The sequence below is a fragment of the Argiope bruennichi genome, chromosome 9, assembly GCF_947563725.1.
Source record: "Argiope bruennichi chromosome 9, qqArgBrue1.1, whole genome shotgun sequence".
In the NCBI taxonomy this organism is placed as follows: Eukaryota; Metazoa; Arthropoda; class Arachnida; order Araneae; family Araneidae; genus Argiope; species Argiope bruennichi.
The window spans coordinates 123,768,345-123,790,613 of NC_079159.1; the positions used below are offsets into that span (position 1 = coordinate 123,768,345).

At 30.4% G+C, this 22,269-nt stretch overlaps 2 protein-coding genes across 2 annotated transcripts in view; one reads left to right on the forward strand and one right to left on the reverse strand.

Annotated features, from left to right (window-relative positions):
* LOC129984069 (40S ribosomal protein S13) overlaps positions 1-22,269 on the forward strand; it is a 327,741-nt gene that overhangs the window by 171,567 nt on the left and 133,905 nt on the right. The gene's annotated exons all lie outside the window — the stretch shown is intronic.
* LOC129984066 (uncharacterized) lies at positions 9,236-20,232 on the reverse strand. Its single transcript, XM_056093837.1, has 5 exons — positions 20,075-20,232; positions 17,734-17,842; positions 16,153-16,304; positions 12,536-12,689; positions 9,236-9,539 (listed from the first exon to the last, which is right to left on the reverse strand). Exons 1-5 carry the CDS (start codon positions 20,112-20,114, stop codon positions 9,332-9,334), a joined length of 663 nt encoding a protein of 220 aa, XP_055949812.1. The 5' UTR covers positions 20,115-20,232; the 3' UTR covers positions 9,236-9,331.

Below are 22,269 nucleotides of genomic sequence, written 5' to 3' on the forward strand. Positions count from 1 at the left end.
TCTAAATCGTAGAATATTTATATTCAATCCATAAGAAGTTTTTAACTCAGTCACAACTATCTGTTAATCTAAGGAAGGCTAATAAAACATTTTTAGTGGCAGCGTTTAAAATATACATGCAAGATTTTCCTTGAGTCCCCACCCCTATTCTAGATAGAAGCTAGCTAAATATAATTGGCCTTGGGAGAAACATGGAATATCAGAGTTTTTAAGAGATTAAACTTTTATTTAAAAAATAAGAATATCAGAAGAAAGTAATTTAAAGAACTTTGATTTAGAAATTTAATAGAGTTTTCCTTTAAAAATATTATTACTAAACAAACCAAAGTTATCCTGTAAGATGAAGAAAGCAAGATTAAAATAGTAATTAAAATTCTTTGAAGACTGAAAAATTATACTATATATATAAAAGTAGCTGATGAATGTTAGTGTTTTCGCTTACAGTGACAGAATGTCAGTCAAGTCAAAACATTAAAATCGAATAATTAATATAAGATAAATTTTGATTTTTTTATTACGAATTATTATTCATTTCATTATTTGTGAATTTTTCTTGATATAAATTAAATTAGTTGGGCAACGATATTATTTTTGAAGTCAAAGATTTGTTTTTGAATGTAAATATTTGCCATTTCTGTAAACCAGAAAATACTAAGTTCGGATGATGTATCGAAATAGCTAAACACGTCATCATAAATTATTTCTTGAACAATTATGAAACATCTCCATAGAGTAAAGAAAAAGAAAGGTTTTGATCTTAAATGATCATCAGAAAGCAATCAACAGAATAAGACTGATGGAATACAATTTTTTAAAATTATTATTCAGAAATTTCGTTTAAATAAAAGTTTTTGTTTATGAAATTTTTTATTGATTTGTTTTGGAACACCTATCCGAATATGCGCAAAGTTTCTGGAAAATCAAATTTGCATAATATATCCTATTTTTATGGCATTCTAAATTTACCAACGAATAAATTAAGAGGCGAGTAGAATAACACGCCTTGTGCTATTTTATGTTTTTATAGCAGAATGTTTCATAATTACAATAAATCTTTTATTAGCATCGCTAATATTTGTATATAATTTTCTCCTTCAATTTTTCTTCATTTTTAGTTTATCGCTGAATTTAAATTTGGATTAATAAACAAAAGGGGATAATAAAACTGCTAATCTCTAAAAATATTAAAAAATATTTTTTTCTTCAAATTTAATGGAATATTAGAAGAATTTGGCAAGTTGTTGGCGGATTCCTGCTAAAGATAGCATAGAAAGTAGAATGATTATGTGGCGTTAAACTGAAGATTATAAATCATGAACACAAGCAATAAAAAAATTTCCATTTTTTCACACTGAAGTTTTAGCAGCATGAAATTAACTCGTGCAATAGATGTGTAGTGAAAACCACACGGGAATCTGCAAATCTTTGCTGAGTTCAGTCGTTGAATGTCTATAGGGTTTTAATTTTTGTTTCTTATAAAGCATGCTTGTTATTCCTTATATCATTTACATTCACGAAATTTTGAAAAACCAGTCCCAAGATTTCTAGCAACTTATTCCGTTCGCAAACATTTATTTTGCAGAAGTCGTTGAAAATTGAAAGAGACAGAGAGAGAGAATTAATCTTACTATTTGCAAGGAATCATTCGCAATTTCCGATGAAAATTTGCACTTTCATGCTAAATACATATTGCATTAACTAAAATATTATATAATTAAATCAAAAAGAAAAATTCGGGGCAATCTAAGAAATAGGATTTGGAGTTTCAGGCGGTGAGCGATTGATCTCGAGACTTTGTTGGACCTCGCTTCTCAAAAGTTTATAACAGTATCCAAAGGAACGTGAACTCATTGCAATCTGATTTGCAGCATAATTGTATAACAAACTCAAATAATCCAAGAAGTTTTTCATGAACAAAGACAGTTGGATTATAATATCGGCGAACGAAAGATAATTCAAGTTCCAATGCAGTTACGGATACACCAACCGTTTATTTTTTGGAGGGAGTGAAAATCAAAAAGCGAACAAGAAGAGGATAAGTAGCAAATGTGGTGATAAAAGAAAGGTATTTTATTATTTATATGAAGCAAGAACATTAGAAAAGCAAGCGACAGGTAAAAGAAAGTTAGTTGTTCGAGATGCAAATTAAAATATTGTGACGTATTAGGGGACTGAGCAGAAGCTCTATCCAATGGGAAAGGTCCGCATAGCTCATTTTGGTTGTTTAGCTATCGAAATAATCAATCGGACAAGTTACTTTCACTCATCGTTTGCTATTCTGATCTTTTTATTAATAATAAAATCTGTTTGGTATTCTGGTTCAATGATTTTTATCACTCTATTTGATTAAACAAAACAACAACAAATTTTTAAAAGCATTATTTACTGATGGAGGGCCGATCGAAAAGCGTACGAAGGCTTGTTATGCTTAGAGTATGAGAAATGATGTGATGGTTGAAACGTCTTGCAGCATAAGATTTGGTGCAACGCTCTAAAAAATGGGAGGTATATTTCATTTTTTGGACATTTAGGTGATTCATAGAACAATTTCCATTCTTAATAGTTTCAGCAGTTTCAAATGTACTTAACAACTCACATCTTTATTATCGTAACAATTTTTTTAAGTAGATTTGTCACTAAGTTGTATAATGATCCTAAATGTTTTGGTAAACAACTAACATCTTGTTTTGAACAGTCAAGTCGTTTTTTTATTGGGTTTCTTGGATACTCTACTCTAGTTGAAAGTTCTTGTAAAAAAATCTAAAGTACGTTCAAATATTACAAGCCTGATTTAAATAATTTTAAACGCAACCATTTCCTTGAGATACATAAATGGCCAATCGCGCAATGTTTGGGTTTTTGCATAATTTATGTTTTAGTATATTTCAGGGATTTTTTTAGTGAACGTATACTAAGTATAGAAATAATTTTTAAAAAGTTCGAACTCGAGCTTTTGACGAATCTCCACGTATCAGACCTCCCACTGAGTTTGAAAAACATATATTTGGAATTATGTCTACTTCTCTATCTGTGAACACGATAAATCAAAAACGTCCCGAGTTCGTCGGCTGAACCTTTATATGAGGTCTTTATACAAAATTTTAAGAATTGTTTCAAATTTTGAACCAAATTCCTTCTCGAAAGTTTTTTTGTCTGCTTATCCATGTGCAAATGCTCCCAATAACTACAAAATTCAAAAAAATAATTAAATAAGATTTGTTGCACAATTTGAGCGTCTAAATTAAATATCTGTTTCAAACTTGAATCCTGTCCACCGAGCGGGTGATTGTCTGTCTGTTTGTATATTCGCATACATGCAGATGCGATAGTTCAAAAATACAATGATTTAGATAAATGAAATTTCGATGTCATCCTGTGATTGAAATAATGGTTCAACATCAATTTTTGAATTTAATGGGTCGAATAAAAGGCATCCAAAATGCATACTCAGTTTTCTTCTTTATATTATGAAGCAAACGTATTCATGTTCAGGACTCTGAACATAAAAATCTGAGCAATCGTGGCATTCACAGTCTTTGCTCGGGATCCCAAACTTTTATGCAGATTGGCGAAGCGATAACATCTTTACTGGGCGGTATATGATAAATATTCGGGATTCTTGTTGTCTTGAAGTAATTAACTGAGGCAGTTATAAGGAAGAAGAATATCCGTATTGTTCTTCGACTCATTTTGGAGAAATTTTGACCATACTTTACTTTAAAGCCAATAACTTATACTGAAGATATGTAAAAATCACGTCCTTAAAGATACGTAAAAAAATGACGTAAAACAATTTGAATATAATCTGATGATCTCCAGGGTTTACACATATATATAGAGAGAAAGCAACGAGAGGCATATTCGAAAAAAGCAAACTTTTAAAGAAGTTTCGGGGTTTTATGAGGGATTGCTTTTTATGGAAGTAATAGTTTTTGAAATATTACTACATTTTACTATGTCTTTTTATATTGCAATCATTTAAAATGTGAGATTTATAAAACAATATCAGATGAATTTTCGTTGACTTCTGTTATTCAGATTTCATCAGTTTCTTTCGATCGAAAGATAAACCTAGATTTTTATCAGTTGATTGGGCATAAAAATGATATGTGATATCAGATGGATTTTCGTTGCCTTGCTGGTAGTGGTGTTCAGTTTCATCACATTGAAGCTCTTCTTCCTAATATCACATAATTCATTCCGACCACAATTTTATTTCAAATTTCAAGAAACTGCATACAAAATTTATGTTCCAGAGGTTTTTGATGTGACATCAGATACTGAATTGTCCTTAAAAGAAATTTGAGAAAAAAGATCAGCTTCAACATTTTCAAATACATAAGTCTCAAAAATATACGGAATATAATTGAAGGCGAGGAATTTTTCTTAGAAGTAATTATGGTTAGAATGTAGACATGAGAAAGATTTTGAGTGTTTTCCCTGGTGATTCTAGGCAATCGGTGCAGGGAATTGCTGCACCGTTAGCACATTTGTGGTATAACAAGCAGGGTCTAGAATGGATGGCTTTTTTTGTTTAGTTATATTAATGTCCTTTCTTTTAACGCAGCTCTAGGGCTATTTTGGGACCGCCCTAATTCTGAGACGCGGTCAGATGACGAGGATGACACCTGAGCTGGCACTCTCTCTCTCAATCTCTAAACTTCTACACCACACCAGCGGGAGGACGTTTGGCCTTTACCATCCCCAAACCCACTTACGCGATATTTCTTTGGTGGAATCCTGTCTTGAACCTAAAACCCTCCAGCTCCGAAGTTGAGATCTTACCATCTGGTCACTGCGACCCCGGGTCTGGGAATGAATGGTAAAGACATAGAAGACTTAGTAAATGACAGCAGTGAAGAGCTCCGTTCTTGAAGAATCGCTAGACTTTCCTCTAAAAGTGTAACAGACGACAAATGAAGAAGTCGAGGAGGAAGAGACAGAGAAGAGTATGTCTTCTTCAGAGATGAAGGGCATTTTCTTATTGAAAAGAAAAGTGTAGGAGTTTGTAGAAAAAACTCAACCAGAAAAGCCCGTGCCTGCAACTTGTTTAATGATAATAATTTTCCCATGTAAGGCGCATTTTTATCAGGTGGAGAAACGGATTTCTTTGAAAGGGTTTCATGTGCGACTCTGAAGATAGTCTCAGTGCCAATGGACCATTCATGAAGGTCTACTGGCCCTCTATATAGGGTGCCTCTATATAGAGCCTAGATGCTGAAAGTAATAATTACCTTTTCCTTCCCAAACAATTCTATTGGTGTCTGTGCTATTTTCGCCATCTTCCATCCGCCAATTCTTCATAAAGAATAAAAATTTAAATGCATGTTAAGTGTTCATTCTTCTTACTAATCTCTTATATTCCTTTCATATTTTTAATTTTTTTTCCTATTAAATGCCAGATTTATTCTTTATAAATACATTTGTATATTATTTTTAAATGCTTAGAATGAATTAATTATTTACATTGCTTCATATGAAATTGTTTGCTTCTATTTGAGATAGTTTTAGATCTTGGTTTAAGGGGGTCCGGGACACATAAATCGTCAAATTTTCGAAATTTGTTTTTAGCTGAAAAAATCCTGCATGCCTTTCTGCTTAAAATAACATTAAAATCATGTTTCTATCTTAATTAGAACGGGAGATATCATAATTTTTGTTGACCACTGCTTTGAAATTCCAACTGTCAAAAAGGCGTTGCCATGGCAACTTCGTCTCTTTAAATGTAAACAAACATTTCCTGGCGTTGTTTTAGCGTAATTTTTGATTTTTTGGAAATAAATTTTTAAAGAATTTATTTTAAATCCTAGATTTAGTTTGTATACAACTCAACTCCTTCAATAATGAAATGAAACGAAGAGATTCAGTGTTTATTTGAACCTCTGTGTTTACATTTCATGAGACAACGTGCTTTTTAGTTCCCTGCTCTAAAGTTTGTTTTCTTCTAATTTTTTCTGAAAGTTTACGCAGTTATTTGGTTTCATAAGCTGTTAAAATGGGTAGAAAAAGGAAATCTCAACTTTTGCTGTCTGAAATCATGAAAAAAATTCGAAAACAAAACTTGGATTGTGATACTTTGGTAGCTGCTGAAAGCAAAGTTGTTAAACGTTTGGATGAGCGAAACATAATTTCTCCAGTGAAGAAAAACTTGCCTGAAGAAGTAAATGAAAATTACCTCATTTTAAAACAGTCTGTATTGCATGATATTTTATTAAGTTGTTGTTGTATCTGTTGCAAAAAGAATACATTAGAACTTCACATTGGCAAACAGTTTGGTTTGGCCCAAGATATAAATGTAACTTGCAAGAACTGTTTTTTTAAATTTTCAAAGAACTCTTCTACGAATGTGATTGAAAATAAGAAAAGCTCATACGATATTAATCGCAGAACAGTGGTTGCTATGACTAAACTGGGAAAAGGACATGCAGGACTTGAAAAATTTTCTTGTATAATGAACTTGCCTTGCATGGATTCTAAATCTTTCACTAGACACTTAAAATCTTTTCATTCTTCTACTCTAGAAAACTTTCAAGAACAACAGAAAGACACGTTAAAAAAAGTTAAAGAAGTTCATGCCCTTCTATCCAAATCTTCATCTAATATTTTGGATATAGCTGTAAGCTATGATGCTACTTGGCATAAAAGAGGTCACACGTCAAATTACGCTGTGGGGTGTGTGATCGACGTGCTGACCGGATATGTAATTGATCACCAGGTTTCATCGAAAGTTTGTAATCACTGTATTCAAACGAAGAAAGCTTTAGGTAAAGATTCACCGGAATTCGCTGTGTGGCAAAAAGGTCATGCTCCATCTTGTGATGTTAATTACGTTGGATCTTCTGGAGGAATGCAGGTAAATATGGCTTTGAAATTATGGAAAAATTCCGAAAAACTAGGATTTCGATACGTGGAACTGGTTGGAGATGGAGACACTAAAACATTCCTCGAGCTAAAAGCTTCAAATGTTTATGGTAAGGAAGTCTCGATACAAAAAATAGAATGCATAAATCATGTTGGGAAAAGGATGGGGATGGGGAAAATTTAGTAGATGCTGAAAAGAAAAGAGGCTTTACACTCGGTGGAAAGAAATATGGCAGTCTAAGTGACGCAACAATAAAAAAAATTACCAGGTATTACCGTAATTCAATTATAAGAAATAAAAACAACGTTAAAGCTATGAAAAGGGATATTTATGCCATTCTTCAACACTGCAGCTCTACAGACTCAAAACCAAAACATACGACTTGCCCTGCTGGAAAAGAATCTTGGTGTTTTTATCAACGAGCCATTGCTTCAAATCAAAAACCTGCTGCAAATAAAAAAGCTTTAGAAACCCCGTTGCGTGAAAATATAATTGTGAAAATGATGCCTATTTTTCAAAGACTGGCCTCGGATAGTCTTTTAGAGCGTTGTTCAAAAGGGGAAACTCAAAACAGAAATGAGTCTCTGCACAACATGATTTGGACCCGTTGTCCCAAAAATATGAACCGTTCAAAAGTTAGAGTTGACATTGCTGCGGCTAGAGGAATAACAGATTTTAATAAGGGAATCAAAGCCTCAACTTTAAGTATGTTCAACTCTGATTTCCTTTCCCCATGCCAATCGTCTCTCAGTATGTTAAAAAAAGTGCAAACGCGACATCTCCGAAAGGCATTATTTAAGTCGACCGAGACTTTTAAGTTATATCGGAAAAAGGTTGAACTTGCAAAAATTAAATTAAACCAAACACTTGTGAGGAAGGGAGGTGTCTCTTATGCATCTGGAAGCTTTTAAAGGTATTTAAATAGTTTTAATTCTTATAAATTTTATTTTTAAACTTTAAACGCATTTTTAACCATGTTGCTTTTTTCCATTATTTGTTGTGATCAAATTGATATAAGTCCAGATCATATAAAGATAGAGGTCTGAAATTTGAAACACATACTTTTCAAACTGTTTACTTTAATTTTGATTCAGCAAATTTAAAAAAAAATTACTTTTCAAGATATGAATTTTTTAAAAAAAAGTACCCAAGATTTTTTCAAAATTTTCATTCAAATTTTTTAAATTTTTTTTTAAATTAATATTTTTTAAATTGCCGAATCAAAATGAAAGAATATATATTTGTGTTTGATTTAATGAAAAAATTTTGAAAATTGATCAAAAATATTTTGAGTTATATCAATTTAAAACAATGTCACTTTTTTCAAAAAAAATTTAAATTTTAAATTTAAAAAAAAAATTTTGAAAACTTTTGTGTTGTGATTTTGCTTATTAATAAGATGGTTAATCAGTACAAAAAATTTCAAAATTTTAAATTAATTAATAAAAAAATTTTCAAAATGTGTCCCGGACCCCCTTAAAGACGGATTGTCAACGAGAAACTGAAACATCACCGAACTTGTTTTTATTAGAATACTAAAACTGAATACAGTTTTGAAATTTGGAAAAAATATTTATACTAATTAGTTTTTTGCACATTAGTATATATACTCGCCATTATCGATTACATTCAGAAAGCATGCATACATGAGTAGAAACTTCGTTATTTTTTAATAAACACAGTTTGTTTGGTTCTCAAAGAAAAGAAACGTAAAATTTTGAAATAGCGTTTGAAGTAAAGCTTTTGCCCGATAAATATATACGATTACCATAAAATATAAAGAAACTGTTTTATAATAGAGAATTTTTTTCAGTTTGTAGAATATCTTATCATTGCAAGCAATCAGCAATAATACACAAATATTTTCGCTTATTCTGAATGTTAAAGAAATTTAACAATTAAAATTGTAGAAATCACAAGTGCATTTACCATTGCAAGTCCATTTCCAATTTACAATTGCAAATATCTGTCGATAGCTAAAATTTATAAATTCTCAGAAATTATTAAAACTTTTCTAAATCCTTTCTTTTAATTTGTTTGTATCATATTCGTAAAAATGGAATTGTGTAATTGATTGTTTACTGACTTCCTATAGTGTTAGGCTTTGAAATTTCGCATAGCGTCTGTAATGTATTTTCCGTGGCGATACTCTCTTTTAATACTTTTAGAATTTAATAGTTGATCTATTATTTTATTTCATTTTAATTCCTATGAAGACGCTACTTAGGGCTAAATTTTTTTTAAAATTAAAAATCGAAGATATTTATTACAATGAATTATAAGTAAATTACTAAAAATTACTAATAAAATAATTATTAAATAATTAAAATAATAAGATTTATACTTTGCAGCAAGTTAATAAAATGTCTTAAAAACAGTAAAAAGGGGCTTTTATTCAATTTATTGTATTTTTAATTTGATAAAAAATACATAAAAAATATTCATTCATTTACAGAGATTTTAATTCTTTCAGAGCAATTGTTTGACATAAATTTCTTCTTTCGTTAAAAACCTTACAATTTCCAACAACTGCAGAGCATCCTCTCGATTGTGTTCACGGCAAACGCTGTCCAGAAGCCCCGTCTTCTCCATTACGTCGACAGCGGTGTCCCTCGCTTCGGATCCGCACTTGCTTGTGATCTGAACCAGGAAACAATTGGCACTCAACACTGGAAGCCTGGGAGAAAGAATATTTTACTTAATTGGTTTTCAATCATCCTTGGACTGTGCAATACTAGAAACCAATTCATACAAATAATACTCAGCAATTGAAAGATAACCGAATCTCTAAAATTTGTATTTATCACATTTGAACGTCCTTAAAGGCTTTTATTGGCATTATAAATAACATTTTTTGAATTTATGATTTGTGATGGAGGAACTAAATGCTTACATATTATTTTGTATAAATAATTTTAATATTTATAAGATATCGAATGAATTAGTTGCAACCTCCCGTGAAATGATCCTGCGGATGTCCATTCTCAACGCACGCGAGAACTTCAGTTCCCAATTATTAATCAAATTTCCATCCAAAATTGTCTTTCAGGCATTAACATAGCGAATATAGTGCTGAATCAAGAGTCTTAGCAGCTGATTTCATATTAAAATTTGCAGATCTCATCAGTGATTTTACTTCATTGTATGCATGTGTAAATGAGATAATATTAATGATATACAAATTCAGTTTTTCAAAATATATTTTTACAAGTTTTGTATTTATAAAATTTAAAAAAAAACACATTTGGAATAAAAATGGAATGTTTTTATGCATCGCTACAAAAATAAATGGAAGTGAATAAATGAAAACTCTTGAAAAATTATAAATGAAATTATAAATATACTTGTTGAAGCAACCTGAATAGAGCAAACAGTCCGTTAAACTATCAATTAAAAATTTATAGTTTTTTTTAACGGATAATTTTCGATTAAATTTTAACAAGCAAGGTAAGAGAAATATTTGCCATAAAAGCTAAAATCACACAAATTTAAACATCCAAACTTGTGCAGATGAAAGGCCGGACGCTGTTTGATAAATATTATCTTAGCAAAAATTGAAAAGCATTCATTACTACGAGATAGACTGATTCCAGTCGCGAAAATTCAGATCTGAACCAAAATTGAATAAGTTTTTGATACTTAACTGATACAGACATCTTCACATTTTTGTAGAGCGAAATGCTCTTTTCTTTAGTACTTATTTAGCGTTTTGATATAATTTGTCCTATTTAGAATGCTTATCTCGAATAATTTCTATTGAAATACATTCAAAGAAGTACTTCACTTGAAAACATTTACCAAACAGGGCCACAGGCGTACATATCAATACTGTATCAAACAATGGATAAAGTTGTTTTTGGATTTAAATTCCAGTTTTTACATAGAAGGTTTTTTTCAGCACTTTTGAAATGAGTTATATAATCTTTATTTTAATGGATGATTGGTCACTAGTCTTTATATTCACCGTCTACCTAATTTCAAGCAATATTACTAATTTACCAATTTCTGTATTTTATTAGAACTTTTAGAGTGTGAAACAAATACTTGGACCGTTTTTTAAAGCTCCTATGTTAATGAAACTGGTCTTTTAATGGGTCACAAACAATCAATAATAGTTTCTGATAAAGGAAACATTGGGGGAAAAAGAAAAAAAAATTATGTTACATTTGCACTTTAATAATAGAAAAAAAAAGTTTTAGATTCGACTGGCTTCACCACAGTCTCTTCTTTGGTGCGAATCAAACCTTTGGTTTAAGCGAAACGTGGTTTGACTTACAATGTAAATCTACATTCTTGAACTTTTTCAGATTTTTTTTATTTTCGTTATTTTTATCAAAGATGCACTCATTTTTTAAAACTTACTTTACAAGAGACCGAACATTTTTTTACAAAGACTTTGATGATAACAAGCTCTTATTTTTTTCTTTCCTAAGTTTTGATTAATTTTTTATTATTCTTAAAGGGTGCAATTTGAGTAACTTTAACGTACTGTCTTTGAAAAACGCTGAGACCAATAAAGTGAAATGGACCTTAGCATTCCTTCAAAGAACCTCATTTGTCTGGAATTATTAATTTGTCTACTTCAGCAGTTCTAAAATTTTGAGAATAGATGAAAATCACTCTGCTCTGAGACACATTCTCATTGAAGGGGAACAAGTGCTCAACAAGAATTTTTCAACAAAAGAGATTGTTCAATGAGATTAACGAAAGGCATGGAAAGGTTGGAATCACAAGTTACGAGCTAGCCGACCAACATGTGACTTTCGAAGGTGAATATTTAGACATTCCTGCTCCATATTCATTCCTTAGAAGAAATTTTTAAAGAATTTCGAGACTAATTCGGATCTTAAAAAGGAACACATCAAGAAGGGCAACTTTTTCCGTAGAGTGTAAAGGAAGTCTGATTTACCAAGTGAGTTATCGATAATCAATAATAAATTGTTATTTTAGTTATTATAGTGACTGCCTTCTTTCAAGTAATTTTTATTTTTTATTTTTAGGATCTTATATGTTAGTAAGAAGTAAAAACGGAAAAGCATGTATTAGCCTCAAAAATGCACAATTTTGAAAGAAAAAAACCCCCGTATCTTTTATTTATTTTGTGGCTCACTTCCATTTATAAATTAAATAAATGAGAAATTATCTACTAAGCGTATTAAAACAATTTCTATTCTTAATTATTTTCTATTTTTATTTAATTTCTTATTAATTAATATAATTACAATTAAAGTGTTTCAAAATTATCATTAGGTGACACTGTTTGTATAGAATTAAAATTTATTAAATGAGGTGTTTAAATGATGAAATCCTTAAATACTAAAGTGGAGTATTTTCATCGAAAGTACATAAATATACAAAATTTCGAAACTTCTACACATTCAGAAGTGAGTGAAATTTTGATAAAAATATTTCATCGTTACTAAGATAAAATAAATTAAGTTAAATAAAATGAAAATGCTTAAGAAAGTAAAGTTTGAATCTCTATTAGACAACTTTTTGATTTATAGGAGCTGCTGCCTCTGATATTCACTTTGAAAATATTATTTATTAAAGTTTTTTTCAATAAAATAAATGTTTGATATTATCTGCAATAACAAAAATCATTTCATTTTGCAGTTGTAGGTTAATTAAAAGTCGAACTGCTGACATAAATTCAGTTTCTAATGCACTTACAGACAGTCGTGCTGTTGATGAAGACGCCTTTTCTCGGCTTTATTGTCTCCCAATACTTTCTCGAGACTGATGATGGCCTCTCTCGAGCGTTCCTGGCAGAGTTCCTCGTCGTTTTGAAGGATGCCTTTAGCGCAAGAAAGAATTTGCACCACTCCTGAGGAAGAAAACGTGTTGCAGATATCAAATTAACAATAATGACAATGTTGCACAAAATTAGAGGGTATAGATTAATTTTGCTGTAGGAAATGTCTATATGTGATTTAATTCAGGTAGAAGAAGTGTGAACTGATTAACTAAAAGAGGTAGATTATATGGCTATTTTATGGCGAGCATCTGTGTCTCCTTTTTTAACACTTTATAAAGATATATGTTCATAATAAGTAAATAGACACACTTACAGAAAGTATCGACACGTGAAATAAGATTTCTAGCTCCCCTTTTGTGCATTGCCATAGATTATTTTACGTTTCTTTGTTTAAAATAAATATTTGCGCCAATCAATATCTTTTTATTTTCATTTTGTCAACATCATAGTTATTATATTGATTCCAGTGATTCTGTATGGTCTCATATGAGCTTGCTATCTGTCTTAACATCAAATTTTAAGAGAAATTATAATAAAATTTCATAAAACCAACGCCAGTTGACCATCAATACCAAAATAAAGGCACTCTTGAGGATACAAATTTATATCCGAAATTTAGGCATATGAGAAATGTGTAACTGATTGACGAAGATAGGGGGGGGGCAGTAGACTGAAATTCTGGCCATTTCTTACTCTCCCTTTATGACAAAGGAAGAATCAAACATGTTGTTGGATCGGAGAATTAGGACTAGAAGGAGGGAAAAAAAAAAAAAAAAAGGCAAAAATAGAGACGATTCGCAGATAGAGGAATTTTCTCCAAAGAAATCTAATGAAGGATTTCAGACTTTTATAGTAATTACCTATTAATATTTTTCACCACAATCGTATAAAACTGGTTAAAGCTCAAATTTTTAACATTTGATCGATAAGTTTTTAAGCAACAGTTCATTGAAGTTAAACGCTATCACACTAAAGTATCCACTTTCACTGGATAATAAATTAGAAAATTTCAAAATATTATTTTTCGGAAGCCTGAAATTGTGTGTATATGTTTTAATTTTAAGTAAGCGGAAAGATTTTCTGTTTTATTTATTTAATTGTGACCGATATTTTGAAAAGTTCTGTAGTTAACGTCGCAAAACGTGAAGAGAGAAGTTCTAAAAGAGCCCATTCGATTATCCGAAATCCATCATCAATGAGATACTGTTGCTTACGAAACAGAAGGATTTTATTATATAGTATAATATGCCACTTGGATCCTATTTTTGTTGTATCAAAGTTTTCGGAAAAAATTATATTTGTAATTAAAAAAAAAATTTAATTTGAAGAATTTTAAAAATATTTTAAACTGCTTAGAAACTTTTACTATTAAAAGTTTCTAATGCGACAAACCTGACTCGGGATCAATGTAAAAGATTTTGGTATATATTGCAAAGAGTTCAGAAATGTTTTGAAACAAGAAGAACTTAATGAAATATATTGCGAGAAATTCGAAGCATGATTATAGCAACTCTCACATTTTATTGATGCATATATGAAATCTGTCCTCACTGCATCTGACTTTATTTCACGAAATGATGTCAATTTCTGTGAAGCTGTACCTGTGGAAAATCAGTCCCATCCTCAGGAGTCCCTTTACAGATCTAAAAATTTGTTTCTCTGAAGATGAAAAGGCAGCGACGAGTAAACCTATGACCATTTCTTTGTCAAACAGTCCAATAATATTCGGAAATGGATACAATGCAGCATTTCTGCGCACACACAATGCAAGGCACTGTACATTCATCTGACAGTTAACGAGCTAATGGAAGTACTCACAAGCTGCTAATGTATAGTGTTATGAGAAGTACAAATAAAGAAAGGTTTTATTGTATCTTTGATTGCAGTTCCAGGTTTATCAGGTGGTAGCACAGATAACCGGGATTTTATTCTTAATGGGGCGTTCTCAATTGTCCTGTGCAAAGAAACTTCGGTAGTTTTTTCCCCCCTTCATTCACATAATTCCCATTAAGAAAATTTAAGGTAATAAGTAATATATTTTTGACTAATGCGTCGAATGCATCGCAACGCTAAGGCCATAGAATCGTTTGATGATAGTTTTAGGAGGTGGGGGCTTACTTGTACTTACATCTTCTTACTTCTAAGGAGGGAACATTTTCATTCTTAATTCCTTGAGATAAAAGAAGTATATGACCAAGTTTAAACACTTGATATATCTTTCTCACCTATTCGCTATTCTTCATTTCATTTGATTCAGTGAATAATTCCGAAATAAATAATATTCTTCAACAGTCCTGTGATGATCACTTCAAAACACTTAAGAAAAATATCTTTTAATAGGAAGATGAACTCCTTTTGCCCAGAAATATCAAAAGAAAATTTCGCCCTTTTCCATACGTTTTTGAGAGTGGCAGCTACGTATATGAAAAAAGTGTGAAAATAATGAAATTGATGAGAACGTTCCAACAAGTGTCTCAACTTTAGGGTTTAAAAGCATTCTAAGATAGGGATTTAAAATCACTTTTGGCCTTAAATTCCAAGCAATTGCATTTATCAAAAATATAATAAGTTAAATATGAAATATAAAAAGTGAAATAAGAAATAAATTAATAGGAAAATATGAAAAGTTAAATTATTTTTATATCTTCAATTGCAAGGGATTTCCAAGTAAATGAAATTTCAATTACTTCCATTTCTACTTTTTTTCCAGCTGAATAACCTATTTAAAAAATCGCAGTCAGTTTTATTCCCAATTATATTATATGTCTCACCAGTTCGAATCCACATAAATTCCTAAACATGAACTAATCCTAATAAGTACTAATAAAATCCCAAGTTACGTTGTTTTATCTTTGTGTTTGGCGCAGCATAGCCGAAACCGGCTCTTGTGTTACAGGGATAGAATTTCCTTTTCCATTCCAAACTGTACATACGATTCAAAATTATAAAGTACACATTTTAGAAATAAAAATAAAAAGTCAGCTTTTCAGCTCTAAGAAAGATGATTGTGTTTGATTGCTAGGATGGACCGTCACTCGGACTGAGAGTCCTCCATCTGATTTTTTCACGTGAAGGTTACTGAAAATTATATACCGTTCAGCTCACCCGTAACTTCTGGAGATGACCATTGAGGAAAGATTGTGGATTAGCGACAGATGTGCGTGACAGATCTGAATTATTTGAAAATATTTATTAATGCATTCTTCGTCGGTGCAAAACATGCGTTGTTGTAAATGGCAGGGGTTTTCATCAACTTCTGTATTTTCTGTAAGCATTGTGCGATTCATCTGCTTTGTAAATCGTATTTGCACTCGTTTATTTTGATTCTCATTCTGTTGTTAACACGGTGTTTCAACTCATATGTTCTAATTTAAAATCGATTTATATACATTATATGTCTAATTAACTTAATAATCTTGCCCACGCCCTCTCAATTTATTCTGTAAAAAGTTTACAGGTATACTATTAATTTTACTTTCAGTAAGAATACATAATTCTTAAAATGTCTTAAAATATTTTACGTTGCTCTTACTTGAATGCAATTCAGAAGTAGGTAGACATATATCTACAGTTGCGTCCATTAGCTTTCCGACTTTTGCATAATTAAAATGAAACAAGTCAAAGTTTCTTTTACCACATTTGTCGACGAAATCAACTGCACACTGCAAGGTAGTTTTAGCAAAACTGTAAAAAGAAAAAGAAAATATGGATGGAAAGATAATAATGCTTATAAAGAAATTGTTTTAACATTCAACTATTTAAGTAGTGAGATTCTAAGTCTAGAAATATGATTTTTAATTTATTTGTTCGGTAGCTAAATTGTGTTTCCCGATTTTAGTACATCAGACCATCCTAATTTTAAACTTTTTACCTTTATTAATACTTTGTCGTTCAAAAACGATATAATTTAGTTAAAAAAAGAGGTGGTAATCCATAAACATTTGAAGTGGTCTGTTGTCTCTTAGTTGAAATAAAGCGACGACATATTTTTAAAACAGAAGCATCATCTAATCGGACACCCCAGTTATGGGGGGGGGGGGTACAAAACTCGTTATAAACCTGTTTGCCTTCAAGATAAAGAGAAAAATGAGCGTGATTATTAGAAAATTAATTGCTGAAATGATTAAAAAAAATATTGTGTCAAACTAAAATGTGATCAATAATGAATTTTCTATTAAAAATCATAACGAGGAAGTATGCGATGGACAATTGCATTGAAGGAGCTAACATAAAGAATTTTAGTCCAAATGACATTCCTTTCCATTAATAAGCAGTCATTTATAGGTAGACTTATTTTTAAAGCTCAGTATAAAAATTTACATTTTTGCAAAAATTATTTAAAAGATATTTATCGGGTTTTTAAAAAAAATTGGTCATATCTTCATTTGTTTTATATTCTGTCACTCCTCCATCGGCATTTTGGTTTTGATAGTAATATACTCCAGCGATTCATGAGTTTTAGCTTAGAGTTACGATTCGGCAAGACTCAAACGACATATTAAGGAAATTGATCACTCTTATTGAAATTGCGTTGTGCAACTGTTCATTCAGAACTGGATTTATTTATTTCTATTTTATAAAACCATTGGCTTTTCACTCGATCTAAAATATTCAAGTAAAGGATTTCGCGTTAATGAAAGGAGAAGTTCATTATTTCAGGAAAAATAATTTGTGAATTAATTTGATAGAACATTTGATGGATAAAATGACACATATGTGTAATGACACAATGACACACATGATCACTACATTTCAAGCATGAGTATTTTATAAGTTTCTTAACAATTTAAAATATTTCAACAGCGTTTTCATATTAACGATCTCTTTTAAACTATTTTAGTTCTTATTTGTTTGTCTAGCATTCAAATTTCTATTAAGATATTATTATAGTTTTTTTATGGTGTTTTTGTTTTTTAATGAAAAAAAAATTCATTTTCAAACGGAAAATTTTCAAACAGATACGAACAAGTTACGCGATTATCGATAAGTGTTTTCCTAATGAATAAGCCATTGGGAAACACTTTATATTAAATAAAAAATGTATAAGTGTAGCATTTATAGGATTCTAATCTGGAAAAATTTCATAAAACATGAAGAAAAAATAAACACATACTTGCAAAGATCTTTCAATTCATTTTCATTCCTTGGGATGACTTGAAAATCTTCTTCTCCCAATAAACAAGCCTCTGAAGCCTTCCTTCGACAAAGAGAACTGTATGCACCTGAAATTTGTGTTTAATAAAGCATTGTCTATTCTTGCATGAACAGCTATTGGAGGCATGGAAAAATATCAAAATATAAATGTTGATAGTTCCATCTGTTTGCATGAATTCATACATGGAAACTATTATTATACTCTTTCTTCCATAACGGATGATTTTGATTTAGTTAGATTATTGTCCAGTTACAGTAAAAATGTTTTGGGATGAATCTAATAATTTAAGACCATACTTAGGTGCAGAAAAATAGGCAAATAATGTGTAACTGTCGTTTAAAACAGTAGACAATCATTAAGCTTAATTGAAGAAATTCAGCAATCATAAACACTTTCAAACTTTTAAATAATTCCAATAGAAAATTTCTTAATTACAGTAGTTTGTTAACGATCGAAATGTTTTATCCGCAATTAAATAAAAAAAATTGTTATATTTCTTTTTTGGAAGAATATTCTTAATTCTGATGTGGGGAGGAGAGGGTTTAAAAAGTGATATTCCATTGATTTCACAGCGTTGCTGTAGAAACTTTTTCAGAAAGAAAGAAGAGTTACAATTTTGCAGTACTTCACTAATGGTCGAATGGCATTTGAACAATATTCCTTGGAAAATGAAATGCCATAAACTTGGAACAAAGAATAAGCGAATTGAGAAAATTTACAAGTTTCAGAAAATTATTAAAATTATTCAAAATGACAAATTCAAATCTACGAGACGATAATTATTAATTGCATCATGTAATAGTCACATTTGAGTCAGTTTTTAGTACAGGGTGAGCAAAAAATAAGTTATCCATTTTAGAGGGCTCTAGAAATATGCTCTATAAGTCCAAATGAGATAACATTTGAAGTACAGATAATTTATACAGATAGTACAAGCATTTGGTTGAAAATTCAGCCGATAGTGATATTGTAATGCAATAAAAAAATTTAATATTCTTTATAAATGTTAAATAATATAAAAAAGTAGCATTAAAACTGCTTACTATTTCCCCCTTCATGTTCAATAACTTGCTCTACACGAAGAATCATATTTTCCATAGCTGAATAGAATAAGTGTGCCAGAATATCAAGAATATGGCACTAAATGTAGTTCTTCAGAACCTGGAATACATGATAGCCTTTGGCAGTAGATATTCTCTTTCAGGAAACTTCACAACCAAAAGTTGCAAAGGGGGATTTCAGCCGAATTCAGAGGCCTTGCTAATGGAAAATGATCGCTGAACAATGTTGCATCCAAGTGTTTTCAGGTGTTTGAAAAAAGGAGGTTTTTTTTGGTGAAAAAGATAATTTTAATTTAAAAACAGACCAGTTTATTTTTTGTTAAAAAGTAAATAAAAATTATATTTCCTTTGTTTCTATTCCTAGAAATTATTTGTGTTATGGAAATATTATTTAAAATTAAAAACATTCATTAAAATTTTTTACTAGTATAGGGTTTATAACTTTTACAGAATGTGATTTCTGAATTATTTTTCACTCCGTTAAATCGCCGTATTTAGTTAAGACGACTCTAAATTGTATAACTGCATAGTTTTACAGATAAATAATTATTAATTGGATATTAGGACATATTTTAATTATTCGGATTGCGAAAATAAAACCCTTTAAACTGAATTTTTTTCTTCCAAAATATTAACAAGCAACTTCTCGTAATTTTATGATTATCGAAATAAAAAAAAAATGATGCACCTTCTGAAATGGCTCCTGAAATTTGCCTTATGCTTGCAAAGTATAAAGGCATATCTATGAAATTTTTTCTATCAAATGAAGATTGCTTTCATGTCATTTTTTAAATGAAATAGAAAACCCGTAGCATAAATCTCATTTCCGATTTTTTACAAAAAAAATTGAGACATTTTCTAGAATTATGGGAATTTTACGTAACTTTTCTACAGTTATTTTGAAATATCCAATTAATTTTAAGAGATTAAGAACAAATTCATTCGAACTGAATATAATATATTGTTGATTAATTGCTAGTTTAATTAGTTATTCTTCAATTTTCAACAATATTCTTCAGAAAAAATTACAAAATTGAGTAATATGAATATTCGGTCCTTCCATTAGTTTCAAGGAATGACAAAAAAAAAGTTAATATGCCCCAGTACATGAATAATATCTTCATGAATTGAAGATCGACTTTTAAACAGCATATTTCTACTAATGGGATATTTTGAAAACATTTAAATGCTCTAAAACAAAAAAGTTCCGAAGAATGAACATCCTACATATCACTTACCATTGCATAATCCTAAGATAATTAAAAAATAGATCCACATATTGTTGTTTCCAGTTGACTATGTACAATGAAACTACCGATTCTCAGACGGATAGCTTTATTATGCACTTCAGGGCGGAAGCACTTTCAGATCTAATAAGCCGGCGGTAGTCTAACGGAAATCCTGTTCTTGGGGTAATCATTGGACGGCTTTCTCTGCAACGTGCCTTATGACATTCTCCGATATAAATTATATTTAGAGGAAAAATTTAATCGGCAACTGCAGTATCGTGATGTTTTGGAGTTCCGTGGTGTGACAAAGTGGTCACGAGAACCCTCCCCCCCACACATCATAATTTGGAATAGCAATTATAATTTGTAAGCTTTGGGAAAGATTGAAATTAATTGAAACTAATTTAGACGAGCGCTTAAAGCTCTAACGTCATGAAATTTAGTACAATTATGAAATAGATTGTTATGATATAATTATTAATAGAAAATAACGTTTTGATTATTTATGGAGAAAAAAGAACTGTAATGGAAATGCGTTGCACGTGCCTTTTACTAAGGGGACTGATTTAATTAACTATTTTTAATAGTTATTTTTGAAAAAAATCCAGAAATCTTCAAGCGTGTAGCTCATCGTAGCTATCTAAGGCCTAAACAGAAATAATTTAGAAAAACTATAATTCATCTGATTAGCAACGGAATTAGAAATTCTTTGTCTTTTTACGGACGGAATATTAACCTAAATATTTTCTTTTGAAACCCTAGGCTTTTTCCTGGAGCTGGGCACAACAGGATAAATTTAATCGTAAAAAAACCTGACCTAGTCCAAGTAAAGATCGTTGGACAAACACCGTCTATGAAATTCAGTAAGTCGGGGGAACGTTGCCTGCGATGTCGTTTCGATACTGTGCATGACCCCAGGCCGAGAGCAGGTCGGTAATCGCCACGGCTTGTTTTCTACAGATTTACACATTATTTTCCGACATGCCTTATCATGGGCAACTTTATATCAACTATTTCGATACGTGTATTGACAATGGGTAATTCAATACTAATCTTTTTTACGAAATACTCGCCGGCGAACACTCAGAAAAAATGGTTTTTCAGTTTTCTTGAACTCTATAAACTATTTCACAATTTATCAGACCATCATATTTTTAAAATTTTGCGTAACGATTGAAAATACGAAATACTTGGCTTAGTTTATTTTTCTTTATTGATGTAAATAATTTTGTTTGTTAGTTATTTTGATAAATTTAAAATTCCGTAAAACACTTACTTACTTTTGCTAGAATGGCGCTTCTATAATTTCAAAATGGAAAAATACATAATTCTTGTTAAAATGATATTTTTTGACTATATATTATTATATTGCTTAATGTGAGCAATAAAATTACACAAAATTAAGGAAATTCCTATTTTAACTTTTTTCTTCACCCTATTTTTAATGCCTAGTTTAGAAAATCGTGTAAAACACTAAATTATATAATTCCCATTATATATTTCTTCGATTTACTATATTATGTAGGCACAAATGAATAATTTGCTTCAAATTCCAAATATTTTCTTATCTCTTATTAATTTCGAAAACCCGCTACGCACAGAGTTAGTTGTATATCAACTTCTAATATTTCTAACTGTATTCTAATGTGTCTTTTATCTCTGATTAACTAAGAATATTTAAAAAACACGGTACATATATAGTTGTATACATAGTTGTTTCATACTGAATTTACAATATCCCCTAATTGTTTTCAGCAGTCTATTTGTGTATTGTTAAAATTTACGTCATAAACCAATATTTTTTCCTTTGTTTGTGAGTGATAAATATATTGTATATACATTGATAAACATTTGGCCTTACTAACGTTAATATATAATACGCAAAGTGTTCATAATTTTATTTTTAAAATAGAATACGTATAATTTTAAATTAGAAAGACATGTTCCCATAAAATTGCATCTAGTTCCCAAACATTGTTTTCAAACGAAATATTATTGATTCAAACTCTAAATAAATAACACAGATTTTTTTACTCCATTCTTCATTAAACTTTTTGCATCTGTTTTAGTTGAAATGTCAAATTTCTTTTGAGATTTTTTGTGAGTATCAATCTTCGATAATACTTTTGAATATTTTGGTTTAATTTTAATGTCCAAAAAGCTCTCTTTTCGAAAGTTGTTTAAGAAATTTTCCATGGAATATC